Source organism: Stigmatopora nigra, chromosome 9 (assembly GCF_051989575.1).
Source record: "Stigmatopora nigra isolate UIUO_SnigA chromosome 9, RoL_Snig_1.1, whole genome shotgun sequence".
In the NCBI taxonomy this organism is placed as follows: domain Eukaryota; kingdom Metazoa; phylum Chordata; class Actinopteri; order Syngnathiformes; family Syngnathidae; genus Stigmatopora; species Stigmatopora nigra.
Window position 1 is genome coordinate 4,993,295 of NC_135516.1, and position 13,431 is coordinate 5,006,725.

Sequence of the window (13,431 nt, forward strand, 5' to 3'; positions counted from 1 at the left end):
GAGGTGATAAAGTTATGATGAAAATTAGGATCTCCCAGACACTATTCTTTCTGTAAAACACAAAAAAACCTGCAAGATCTATAAATCTTCAATTCCTTTCAACATAAAACAGGACTCTCCAAGTATCTAGTCTATCAAGTATATAAAATACTACAACGTATCTGTATTTTATGCATTGCGCACCTACTGAATACATTTTAGTAAACTTCATGTCATCTCATTTTTTGAACTGCTTTATCCTCATTAAGGTCACGGGGGTGCTGGAGCCTATCCCGGCTGACTCCGGGCGAGAGGTGGGGGACACCCTGAATCGGTGGCCAGCCAATCGCAGGGCACAAGGAGATGGACAATCATCCCCCCTCATATCCATACCTAGGGGCAATTTAGAGTGTTCAATTAGCCTACCATGCACATTTTGGATTGTGGGATGAAACCGGAGTACCCGGAGAAAAGCCACGCAGAACATGCAAACTCCACTTATTTGTGATTTAAGAGGCATCAGCAAAAAAAGCATATAATAAGTACATATACCTGAAGAAATCCTTAATCCAAATACTTTAATTATTATGCGTCAACAAAAATGTATCATACCCTATTTTTCGCATATAAGGGACCCCGCGTATATTCCGTAGCCTTAAAATTGCCTTAAAATCGTTGAATTTCACCTTCATATTTATGGTTTTGATAGGAAGTACTAATGTGTTACTTTGAAGGGAAAATCTCATGAAAAATCATCGCACGTGATATTTCTGAGATACTGTATGAATCAAAAGCACATTATTAGGGTCAATATCGTAAGTAAGTTAATAATTCATCCAGTAATGGTTGTTTTCTTACTGGGAAAACAGGACATAACCACAAATAGTAAATGTTAATTTGCTGCTATCTACTGGTTAAAATAGAGTAAAGCAACTCAGTAAGTCTTGTGCGCATATAAACTGTACCCTTGATTCAGTCATCATTTTTTGGGAGTTACAAATGTTGCTTTTATGCGGGAAAATCCGATAGATAGACGTAATTGTACTTTGTTACGTACTTCTCATTAATTATTTTTTTGGGTCTTCATGTATAACACAAAGAAGCCTGCAATATCTTCTGATTAAATATTGCTGACACTGTTACTGGGAAGTTCTCTTTTATAATTGTGGCTATTGTTTTTGTAAAGTATATTGAGGAGGTATGTTGAGGGCACCCAGTTTTGTGGCCTCTGTAGACCATTCCTGCTTTTTGTTGATCAAGTGGTTCTCAACTCTCTTGGTTTTCAGATTATTTTTAAGTAGTTGGGGTGAGATTCAGCACTTTCAAATGTGAGACCATTGTACAGTATGCCCTTGAATTTGGCAAAGTAGGATCACTGCTATTATATCTATACCCTATATTTGTTTGCATCTATACAATATTGAGAAGTGTATATATTAATTTGCAGTTACTGTATTTTTTCGCATATTAGCTCCCTCCACGTATAAGCCCTACCCTTAAAATTGCCTTAAAATGGTTGAATGTTACAATTTCTCTCGTTTAAGACGCACCATGATTCCCAATTTTCACCTCCATATTCATGGTTTTAATAGGGAGTACAAATGTGTTATGCCTCCCCGCGGCGTCTGCCCACAGAGATCTATTTTCGAATAAGAGCTATGGCCTTGTAAGGATAAGATGTACAGAAAAAGAATGAATGAAACCTATGATAAATACTGCGATAGACTGAAGCCGCGAAATGACAAGGGGTGACAGTATTTTAGTAACTTAGGGTATTGGCATGGTAAAGTCCTCTCCCAAGTCAAAGAGTTGAAGTATCTTAAATTCTGGTTTACGAGTGTGCAATAAAAAATAAAAGTTTTTCATCATTTGTCCCCAGATCATTTTTATTACAGAGATAATGTACAGATCACAACAAACTTTATATAGTTTTAATAACTTGTGCCACGCATTACTTTTGCAACAAACAACATTCATATTGTTCTTATCCTCAGTAGATTCACAAACATTGCAGCTGTGCAGTACTTCACAAGGCATAATTGTAATTAAATTGAATCAGAAAAAATGGTACATGACATAAGATTTCACACAGAAATGCATTATATTTGTCTGTTTGGTTAGTTATTGCAAAGTTAATTTCTTTCTGAAGGAAATCTAGGTTTGCACGAGCCTCTTAATAATAGTTCATATTTAAATACCATACCTGAGGTAGACATTACCTTTCAGGAGAAAGCAAAACCAGATTGGACATACAACATTGATACGCTTTGTCAACAACAGTCTTGTCACAGCAAATACTGACAACAGATTTACTTGAATATTTTGATTCCTGTGATATACAGCGTGTCTATTTTTAGTAATAAGACAATATTTATTGACTTACAACTTTCACATACAAACATAGAACTTACTGTGACTACCAAACTGAGGCTACATGAAATGCAGGAAGAAATCAGTAATCCGCTATTCAAAACTGAATCAAGTTATGACTCAGAACTAAATTAATCTCCTGCTTCGTTAAGAGCATCTTTATCCAGCTCTGACTGCAAAACAGGGTTTGAGGACATATCATTTATTTCTTGTTTGTCAAGAGTGGTGTCATCAGTTGAGCTAGTACTGGTGTTGAGGAAGGTTTGATACTGGTTCCAAAAACCTGCTGCACTTGTGGAGGCAGGAATATTCAAAGGAGCTTTTGATGTAGATGATTGACGTTGGTCAGGGCATGAACTACGACTACTGCGTGCTAAAGGGCGCGTTGCTTTTGTTACGATTCCATGGTGCTTCATGTGTCCCTGTGTATGACAAAATAAAAACAGCAATATAGCCTTATTCAATGAGGGATATACCTAAAATAAAATAAAAAATCCATCGAGCATGCAGTGGCTGAATGGCGAGAAAATACACCCATCTACCCACAAACGTCTCTACGTAAAAAAAATATGTGGGTTATGAAACGCTCAATGGGAAAGTGAAAAGTAATGAGAGGCAAGTGTTTCCAAACCTGTTTTGAGCTGCAGCACACTTTTTGCAATTATTTTTATTTATTTATTGCTGATATTATTATTATATTTATGATTTTTACATTTTGTATTTTTTTATGTTTTATTATTATTTATTATTGATATGAATTTAAAATAATTTCACATATATTACAATTATAAAGTCGTTCACATTAAAAGTTTCATTATCAGGAATTAAATAATCTCCCCCAAATTATTCCAAAATCTATTTTGTACTAAGATACTGATAGTATTGACATAAAAAAATATATATTTTCTTACCTTTAATCCACTCCGACTAGCATATGCCTTTCCACATTCAGCACAGCAATAGGTCTTCTTTTCGGGCCGAGCTATTGGAGACGGAAGAGTTGGGGCTAGGCTGAGAGGAACAGAAAACTCTGGTGCTTCACTGGGAAATGATCCAATAATCTTATTGATATCATCTATTTGGTTGTTTCCTTCATACGAGTTCTGACTTGCCTCCTTTGTGAAAGTGGAAGCCCTACGTATATCACTTTCTTGATTAGTATTGTCTGCAATATCTGAGGCTGACATCATTTTGGGAAATTCGTCAGGCACTTCATCTTGTGTTAGTGTTGTTGGAGTACAGAACTGTTCTCTGTCTACTTCCATTGATTCGGGAGATTGGACCCTAACGGACACTAAGCTTGACTCTGGGTTTGGACTATCAACAGCTATAGTGTCATCTTGTTTCTGTGTTGTAGAAGAATTTGTACTTGAACAGTTGTAAGTAAAAGGGACACACTTTGTAGATGTGCTTTGCAGATCTGGGTGATTTGATTTGGGGACAGTGGATGCATCAGATAAATAAGAGGGTTCGTCACAGTTCTTGGCCATATCGTCATGCAATGCAGTTTTTTGGTTAACAGGAGAAGTTGACTTGGATGATGTATCTGTGGCAGTTTGCTCAATTTGGTCATCTTTGTCGACCATGGAAAACTCATCAAATTTAATATGCTGGGTAGTTGGCAGAGGAGCATTTTCACAAAGGAAAGGAGGATCATCACAAGTTTCAGACAGAGTTTGAATTTTGGCTTTCATAAAGGGCTCGGGACTCAGATCAGTGGGAGGTTTGAGGTCTGGGCTAGAAGAGCCGGATTTGGTAGTAGTTGTTGTGCAATCAACAGGTGTACCATCAGAAACAGCACATACATCAGTTTCCATAATTTTTAATCTTGAACTCAGGGATAAGTTGCTAGGTTGAGATGTTTTATTTGCCCCAGTATTTTGTGCACTGGAGTTGGATTCAGAATGTGACAAGGATTTTGCATTCAATTCAGATGTTGGCTCACAGGTAGAGTTGTCAGTGGCTACAGGTGGCAGGTGACCACCAAGGTGCATACGAATATGGTGTTGCAGTACAAGAGCATTGGTGAATTTCCGCTGACACAATGGGCAAGAGTTGTGGACACGAGCGTTATGGGGCCGAGCGTGATGCGTTGCCAGATGTGACCGCAGACTGCCTTTGGTTGAAAAGGATCTCCCGCATAATTTGCATGGGAAAGGGCGTTCTCCAAGGTGTGTAGCTTGATGTAAACGCAGTGCTCTGGGGCAGCTCAGAACCCGAAGACACACACCACATTGATTAGTTGCCAAATTATTGGATGATCCTGTGATATTCAGTGCTGGTATCAACCCCCCAGCAATGGCATTTACATTATTAACACCCATGCCTAGGGCAGCAACCATCTGACTGGTGAAGTTTGAAACGGATGTGCTGACCAGCGTAGAGGATGGTGGAGCTGCCATGATATATGTTGTGGAAGTGCTATTACTTGTGAAATTATTGTTAGCTGAACAGGCAGGTAAAGTTATGGTATTGCTTGATTGCACATCCACTGCGGCGCTGGAAATGGTGGAAGAGTTCCATGAAAAAGTTGACTGAGACGGTGTCTTTTCCAGCTTCTCCACCAGTCTTTGTAGTTTGGAGGTTTCCGATGTAGGTGTAGAAACAGCTGTAGAGGATGGTACAGCAGTAGCAGGTTTATGAAAAGGCATGAAAGGGAAAGTAATATGTGAAAAGCTGGATGAAGCTGGTTGGTGAGAGCCAGGGTTTGACTGTAATGGGTTGCAAAGAATGCCCAAAGCTGGATGCAATGTTGAATGTGTGACACTTGAGGTAGAACTTGAAGAGCCAGATGGGAAAAGAAGCTTTGGCAGGTGAGCTAACTGGGAGTATGCTGCAGGAGAAAGCATGGGAGCTTGGGGAGGAGTGTTTTCATCGGGGTTATTCGAGTCCTCTGTAACTTTCGGCATTCCTGTAATGGTAGATGTTGAAGATAATGTTGGATTTGAAAGTAATGAGGTAGCTAGTGAATAGGAGGGAGCTGACGATGTGGAAGGCGACGAGTAAGATGAGCCAGAAGCAATTGGGACTGCAGCTGCTACAGCTGCTGCCCTGTTAAGTTGAAGCAATGAATGAGAAATCAAGGCCAGATCAACACTAGGAGGAAGGGGGAGCGTGCAAGGGGCGGCCCCTCCTGATACTCCAAGAGGAAACCTACCATTGGTTCCGCTGACCTGCAAATCATTTGCATATATTTCATCTTCAGTCCCAATTTTTGGCTTCTTTTCCGACATCTTCAAAGCAGTGGTATTGCAACTGCTGCTGCTAGCCTGACTTATATCTGTGGGTCCAGTGGCCCGCAAAGCAACTCCAAACAAAGATGGTGGAAGGAGCGAAAGCGAGAGTTCTGGGTTTTGCTCGCGGTGGCGTAGGAAATGCACTTTGAGGTTGCCTCTGGTGGTGAAGCGACTTAGGCACACAGGGCACTGGAAGGGACGCTCGCCGGTATGTGAACGCAGATGTATCTGTAGAGCTGAGTCCCCACTGAAAATTTTCCCACAAAAACGGCAAGCATGCTGGAGCCGGTTAGAACTGCTTGCGGTAGGGTTTACCCCTCCAGAGAAAGACTGCATTGTATATTGTGCATTTGGAGATACTGTCGATAGGGCTGCATTTAGGTAGGACTTGCCACTACGCTCATTCACTGAGGTTTCATTTGGCATTTTTTCATTAAAATAATGGTTAGGTAAAGCCAAGGATAAGGCAAGTGGATAGGGGGAGGCATTCATGACAGCAGCTGAAGATGCGGATTGGTCTGAGGAGTGTGTGCGCACTCTTGAGTAACTACTTGCCTCTGGATCGTCTTCTGTGCCCTCCATTTGGGGCTTGCATGTTTGTAGAATTTGACACAAGGCATTACTAGATTTTGAAGGTTTGTTGGACACCTGAGAGGGAAGTAAGCCTGAAAAACATGCCAGGAGAGGAGTGACCGATGTGGAAACCTCGGTTTCAGTGGTTTGGGGAGCTGGGCTGCTGGCCCTTTTGGCTTCCAGACAGAGTTGAGGTAGGGGTGAGAGAAGATGCTGAGAAGGTGAGTCTAGAGAGTACGATGCCCCACCCAGACGTAGAACCTGTCTGCAGATTTCTTCTGTTATTTGCATCTGGTTTAACTGTCTTTGCTGAAGAACCCGCAACTCGTCTAATATTAGAGCAAAACTCAACTGGGCCCTAGTGGGAGGAGCTCCGGCAGATGCCACATCCGGACTTGGGGTCGGAGTAACAGGACTTGGGGGACCCTCAGGAACACGGCTCGGGCTTCCAGGGTGTGGAGGACACATGGAGGCAGAAGATGATGAGGACGAGGAGGTGGTAGTGGCCGAGAGGCCCAATTTGGGTGAGGCCATGGGTGCGCCGCTGTGAGGGTATAGGAGGGACCTGTAGACACCTTGGGTTTGCAGGCCAATAATCCAGGGAATGAGCAAAGACAATAGGAGTAGTCAAGAGTTAGTGGGGAGTGGAGGTGGAGGAATTTGAGAAAACAGAAGATTCTGGATCTTGTGGGAATAGAGAATCCGTATGGAAATTCTGATTAAGTGGCCAATGTGATCCAGTGATCATGACAGATAATGAGCACAACAGAGAATTTGGTTTGAGGTGGTGTGAATTTACTGCCAGATAGTCGCCTGCAGAAAGTAAAAGAACATTTGAAACTCATTAGGTAAGAGATACATGTGTTTAAATAGTAATAAAAACACATCTTTTCTTGCTGTTATGTCCCACGGGTTCAAATGGGTAGTATCTGGGTCTGTATTATGCACTATAGTGTTTTGACTTATTTTTTGTTCCACTGCCCTTCAGTCACACACCCAATAGTTTTAAAACTGGCAGGCAGTCAAAGAAAAATAGGTGGCATGCAAAGAAAACCTAGCAAATGAGACACAGAACATCAAGAATCTAACTTTCCCCATAAGGATCAGGGGAAACATTAAAGGGAGACACACAACCACATAAACAGCCTTAATGTACAGTACAGTCATACCTTGACTCACGAATGGCTCTAGGTATGAAAGTTTCATGTTACGATTTTTTTTATATGCAAATGAGTGAATCGAGATACGAAAAAGTTTCAAGTTACAATATCCCCCAAAAAGTAAATGCATTTCCTTATTCGTTATTTCCTTTTCAATTTTCCTTATTAAGCAATCAAAAACTCTACAAATGTAACGTGTCACATATTTTCACACACAGGGCACAAAGTAAAAGTCTAAAATGGCTATCGGCCCTGGAAGAATGGACTCTTGCCGCCATCTGGCTAACAAACAGGTATTACATCTACAACGGTCATGGGGGGAGATATTTCAGTGGCGCAGGTTACATTTGCATATGCTTTATTTATTTTATTAATAAATCCTTTCCTTATAAATTTATCTAATTTTTGTGTTTGCTCACATCTTTCATACAAGATTGTCCAATCATAAATTTGTTTTTACATCATTTCTATAGGAAACGTTCGTTTGAGTTACGAGAAAATCTACATATGAGCTCAGTTCCGGAAAGCATTAAGCTCGTATTTTGAGGTACCACTGTACTAAATTTTCTCACCATTGCAGACAAAGTTACGAATAAATTATAACATCCTCTTTCCCTCCTTTAATGAGTAGTCACAAGGACGTTTTTCAGATTGGGGCCATTGTAATGTTTCACTCAGCTGAGAATCCTCGAACAACACACACACACAGCTCATTTGTTCACAAGCTACTTGGCATTCAAATGGTGAGTGGAGGTTCTTCAACCCTTTTTTAGTAACCATCATTTCATCTTAGATCAACTAGAGGATAAATAAATATAATTTACAAATAGATTTGTGTACATCTGTTGTACAGTGAGAGAAAAGACACCTCCCTCTTGACATAAAAAGTAATGTTTGTGTTTACACCCTGACAAGGCTCCAATCTAATGATGAATTCCACTTGCCAGAGCCATATAGAACAGTGTTTCCCAACCACTGTCCCACGGCACAGTTCGCCGATGAGCAATGGTCAGGCGTGCCACAGAAAATGATCTGCCAAGGAGTCATACATTTTAATATTCTGAAAGAAAAAGTCTTAATATTGCGAGATTAAAATTGAAATGGTGTCCCAATGGCTGGCTGGCGACCATTCTAGGGTCTACAGTAATCCCTCGAACATAGTCAGCTGGAATAGACTACTGCAACCCTTACGAGGATGCGTGGTACAGATGACAAAAAAAAAGAAATTGAAATGCGATGAACAGTAAATCATATGGTGGCTCAGTGGACAAGTGGTTAGTGTGTCAACCTCACAGTTCCGGGTTTGATCCCAGGTCAGCCCTAACTTGAATTTTGCATGTAGTTTAGCCATTAAGTTTAGGCTGGTTGAACACTCTAAATTGCTTCGGGGAGCGTTAATGGTTGTCCGTCTCCTTGTGCCCTGCGATTGGCTCGCCACCGATTTAGCGTGTCCCCTTGCCTGGTGCTTTTAATTAGCTGGGATAGGCTCCCCCAACGCTTGCGAGAATAAGCTTTTAAAAAAATGAATGAATTGATAATGAAGTCAAATGTTGCACTATTAGAAGGTTCAAATTCTATTATTATAAGATTGAAGTCATTTCGTTGCTTATTTTTCTCTACTCACTTTTTATGCACTTCAACTTTTGGTGATATAAAGTCTTACCTGGAAATGTCTTTCCACATCACTCTTTTTGTTATTTGACAACTTTTCGCTACAAAGCGAAAATTCAGGCAATCCTTACGCATTTGCAATGCACGCAAATTATTCGGTCAAGGAAATGTTAAATCCTGTTTCCCTCAGGTATTTTTGTCTTTTCCCCTTGGGATCCATGGCCCATCAGACAGTCACCAGTTTGTTTACAACAGCCACCTGCCTAGAATCCCGCCTTACTGATAGAAACGCAACCTATGACGCAAATCTTCCTTGACAGGAATGTTGAAATGTAATATTTATTCTACACCTTCTTGCAGCATTGGAAATTTTAATAATGTTGGTGGTTTTTCTTCCTACATAAACCATATTAAAACCAAAAAATATATTTATCTCCTCCATTTTCAAACATTATTGAAAAAGTTCCAGTGAGTGTAAGGTTAGGGTATCGGGTTAGTCCACCGATTCAGGGTGTCCCCCGCCTCTGACCCGGAGTTAGCTGAGATTGGCTCCAGCACCCAGCGCGACCCTAATAAGGATAAAGCGGTTCAGAAAATTAGATGAGATGAGATAATCTCTTTATCCAGTTATTTATTAGGGCCAGACAGGTGGGTGCTTGCTCGTGTCATCTAATCACAGGTCCAGCAGCTGATGTGTTAAGCAATGGCAGGTGCGGCTCATCTGACATCAAGGACTACAGTGGGGCAAATAAGTATTTAGTCAACCATCAGTTGTGCAAGTTCTCCTACTTTAAAAGATTAGAGAGGCCTGTAGTTGTCAACACGGGTAATTCTCAACTATTAGACAGAATGTGGAAACCCCCCCAGAAAATACCTTTGTTTGAATTTTAAAGAATTAATTTCCAAATTACAGTAGAAAATAAGTATTTGGTCACCTACAAACAAGCAAGATTTCTGGCCGTCAAAGAGGTCTAACTTCTAACGAGGTCTCCACTCGTTACCTGTATTAATAGCATCTGTTTTAACTCATTATCGGTATAAAAGACACCTGTCCACAACCTCAGTCTCTCACTCTCCAGACTCCACTATGGCCAAGACCAAAGAGCTGTCAAAGGACACCAGAGACAAAATTGTAGACCTGCATCAGGGTGGGAAGACTGAATTTGCTAGTGAATGTCCTACAGAGAGCTGGGACCACAGTAACAAAGGTAACACAGTAACAAATAAGTAACACAATGTGCCGGCAGGGACTCAAATCCAGCACTTGGATGGTCCCGAAGAGGACTGGCAGAATGTGTTATGTTCAGATGAAACCAAAATAGAACTTTATGGTAGAACCACAGGTTCTCATGTTTGGAGGAGAAAGAATCCTGAAATGCATCTGAAGAACACCATACCCACTGTGAAGCATGGGGTGGAAGCATCATGCTTTTGGGCTGTTTTTCTGCAAAGGGACCAAGACCACTGATCTGTTTAAAGGAAAGAATGAATGGGGCCATGCCTCCAGAAATTTTGAGTGAAATCTGCACACTCACACCCATACCTAGGGACAATTTGGAGTGTTCAATCAGCCTACCATGCATGTTTTTGGAATGTGGGAGGAAACCGGAGTATCCGGATGAAACCCACACAGGCTCAGGGAGAACATGCAAACTCCACACAGATGGATTTGAACCCAGGACCCCAGAACTGTGAGGCCGACACCCTTTTATTAAATGTGTACATTTTAGGATTAAATTTTAAAAATCTTTTCCCCAAATGTATTTAAGAAAAAAAAAACATTACATATTCTCCAATTTCCAAAAGCCATACATCTTATATCGAGGACTGTGGAAATGTAATAAAAACATATTTTCAAAAAAAATATTAAATCAGATTATTTATTTTCATGAGTGACACAAAACAGATCTGGCCAAGGGGGCACCAGTTTGACACCTATGATCTACCATTAAAACAGCCAACAAACAAAACGTGTAAAATGATGGCACACCAATCATCTTAAACTGGAATTCCTATACAGTTGAGCAGTTTAACAAAATAACATTTTCTCGGGTGTGTGAAATGACACCTGACTAAAATACATGTTAATACCAGTCCCATATTTAAAGATGTTTGGGAACCGAATTGAACGAAACGCGGTGTTGCGTTTAAGGGGAGTCAAAGCAATCCCTGTCCATGGGAGAACCTGGTGAACAAGACGACTGGAATTTGCAACAATGGCGTTGAGGAAACACAGCTGAATGAGCATCGCCTCCTCCAACACATGACACCAGTTCGCATAGATACAATGCTCCCTTTTCACCCTAACGCCGACATTTTTAACAGGCGGAGAAAGACAAATAGGTGGAATAAAGAAAACATACACGACGACGACTGACATTTACACAATAACATTATCACCAAGGGTTGGACCAATAGAAACGTGAATATTTTTTTTTCAAACCGACCCGTGAACTCGTCACTTGTAGCCAAATTAGCTAACCCCAAGGCTAATTCAAAACGCGTGTTTCAATAAGGAAAATGACGTGCGTCGCTAGCTGCAATCCTAATTTATCAAAAAGACAATAAGTCCGTCCATCATGCTAGTATCCCGTCTGTTCCGTCTAGCCAAGCCTGAGACGAAACTACGGCTTGGGTGTTATATTCCTTTGGTAAACACGCACACAAATATGTATGGCGGTGAGATGCGCGCTCCCGCTACTGTACGAGCACCTGTTGCACGCCGCGCGCGCCCGCACATCATAACAAGTTATGATTCATAAAATTTTACAGCTAAGAAAAAAAATGTCCCGGATGTGCTTCCAAACCCCCCTAAAGGCCACATCGGGCGACGCTATTTCTTTATAACAATTTTTAAAAATGAAAACAAATAACTCACCATGTTTGAAACGATGCGTTTGCGTGTAGAATAATAAAAAGAAGGAGGCTCCGAATCTCAGATGATCGACGCCTTCTCTCAGACGGGACACTGGCGCACTATTTCCCTATTCACCACCAGGGATGCGCAGTCAGATAGCCGCATTTCACCCCTCAATTATTTATCTCCTTCGCAAATAGCCGTTCTTTATTTCGTCAACAATTATTCCTGCGCGTTTGCGGTGACATACGCATGGGCGGGATTGGTGGCGCAAATGGACTCGACGAAGAGAGGGGAGCTTGTTTTTTTGTATTGTCTTTGAACGTCTCTGGGCCTGTCTTCGCTCTCTGCGGTACCGTCTGTCTGTCTTTTCGCCTGGTATAATTAATGACCCTAACAGCCAGACGGTCCTCTGGGAAACAGCGACCACGGCTACCTTCTCAATGACTCTCACGTAGGAAAAAGAAATCCCTCACCTTAACAGTCGTGAGAGGTCAGTTATAAAAAGATTTGGACAGGGACTAAAAGCCCAAACATAGCTCCAATTCGATGGTTAACACAGCAGTAGCTACCAATACTAAATACACAGTAATCCCTCGTATATCGCGGCATCACTACATTGCTATTTCTGGGGATTTTTTTTTTATTTCCTAAAAAAAACTTTGCTATTTTTTTGCTGGGATTTTTTTTCTCGAAAAATACGCAGAAGAAAAATGTGTGTTTTTTCAAAGTTCATAAAATTGTGAAAATCCTATCTCAGCTGCATTCGGGCACGAGGCAGGGGACACCCTGAATTGTTGGCCAGCCAATTGCAAAGCACAAGGAGACAAACAACCAGTCACACTCGTAGCTAGGGTCAATTTAGAGAGACCAATCGGGGGCAATTTAGAGAGACCAATCAGGGGGCAATTTTGAGAGGCCAGTCAGGGGCAATTTAGAGAGACCAATCAGCCTACAATATGGTACAAGTTTGCGAGAAACATGTTGTCATCTAATCTTTTCTTTAATATATTATTTTTATGAATGCCACCGACTATTTGAGTAAAACAATGACAAACAACATTCTGCATGTGTTACAACATCGTGACTTTGTAGTAACAGAGTGTGTGTCTGACTGGCCTGCCAAGAGTCCATACTGAACTGTCAGCCATTGAAAAAAAAACCCAGAGACTTATGAAACATAAAGTACAACAACTGGGACCCCAAACAGTTGAACAGATAAAGCTGTACATAAAGCAAGAATGGACAATAATTTCACAGAAGAAGCTCCAACTATTTTTGTTCTGAGTTTCCCACCTTTATGGGGTGTTGTTGAGAGAAAAGGTGCTGTATCACAGTATAATTATACTTATGTCCCAACTTTTTGGAATGTGCAGCCACCATAAAATTCTAAATTATTCAATATTTGCTATCCGCCTCATGGTGAAGGCCAGAGGTTGGGAACCTTTTTGACAGAGAGCCATAAACAATTCATATTTTCTAATGTTATGTCTGGAGAGCCATTCTCAGAATTGAAAAGTAAAAATATATGAATATGTGCGATTGTTTTTGTCATTTCACCACGTTTAAAGTACCGTATTTTCTGGACTATAAGTTGCAGGTGAGTATAAGTCACACCAACCAAAAAATGCACAAAAGGAAAAAA

At 40.9% G+C, this 13,431-nt stretch overlaps 1 protein-coding gene across 1 annotated transcript; it reads right to left on the bottom strand.

The window, feature by feature from the left end:
• Positions 1-1,847: 1,847 nt before the first annotated feature.
• On the bottom strand, positions 1,848-12,218 carry sall2 (spalt-like transcription factor 2). Its single transcript, XM_077724736.1, has 3 exons — positions 11,808-12,218; positions 3,261-6,971; positions 1,848-2,771 (listed from the first exon to the last, which is right to left on the bottom strand). Exons 2-3 carry the CDS (start codon positions 6,690-6,692, stop codon positions 2,481-2,483), a joined length of 3,723 nt encoding a protein of 1,240 aa, XP_077580862.1. The 5' UTR covers positions 6,693-6,971; positions 11,808-12,218; the 3' UTR covers positions 1,848-2,480.
• Between the last annotated feature and the right edge of the window lie 1,213 nt (positions 12,219-13,431).

Coding starts and splice junctions, on each gene's coding strand:
- sall2 (XM_077724736.1), bottom strand. CDS start 6,692: ATGGCCTCACCCAAATTGGGCCTCTCGGCCACTACCACCTCCTCGTCC. Junction 2,772..3,260: donor CTAGTCGGAGTGGATTAAAG/GTAAGAAAATAT, acceptor TGTCATACACAG/GGACACATGAAGCACCATGG.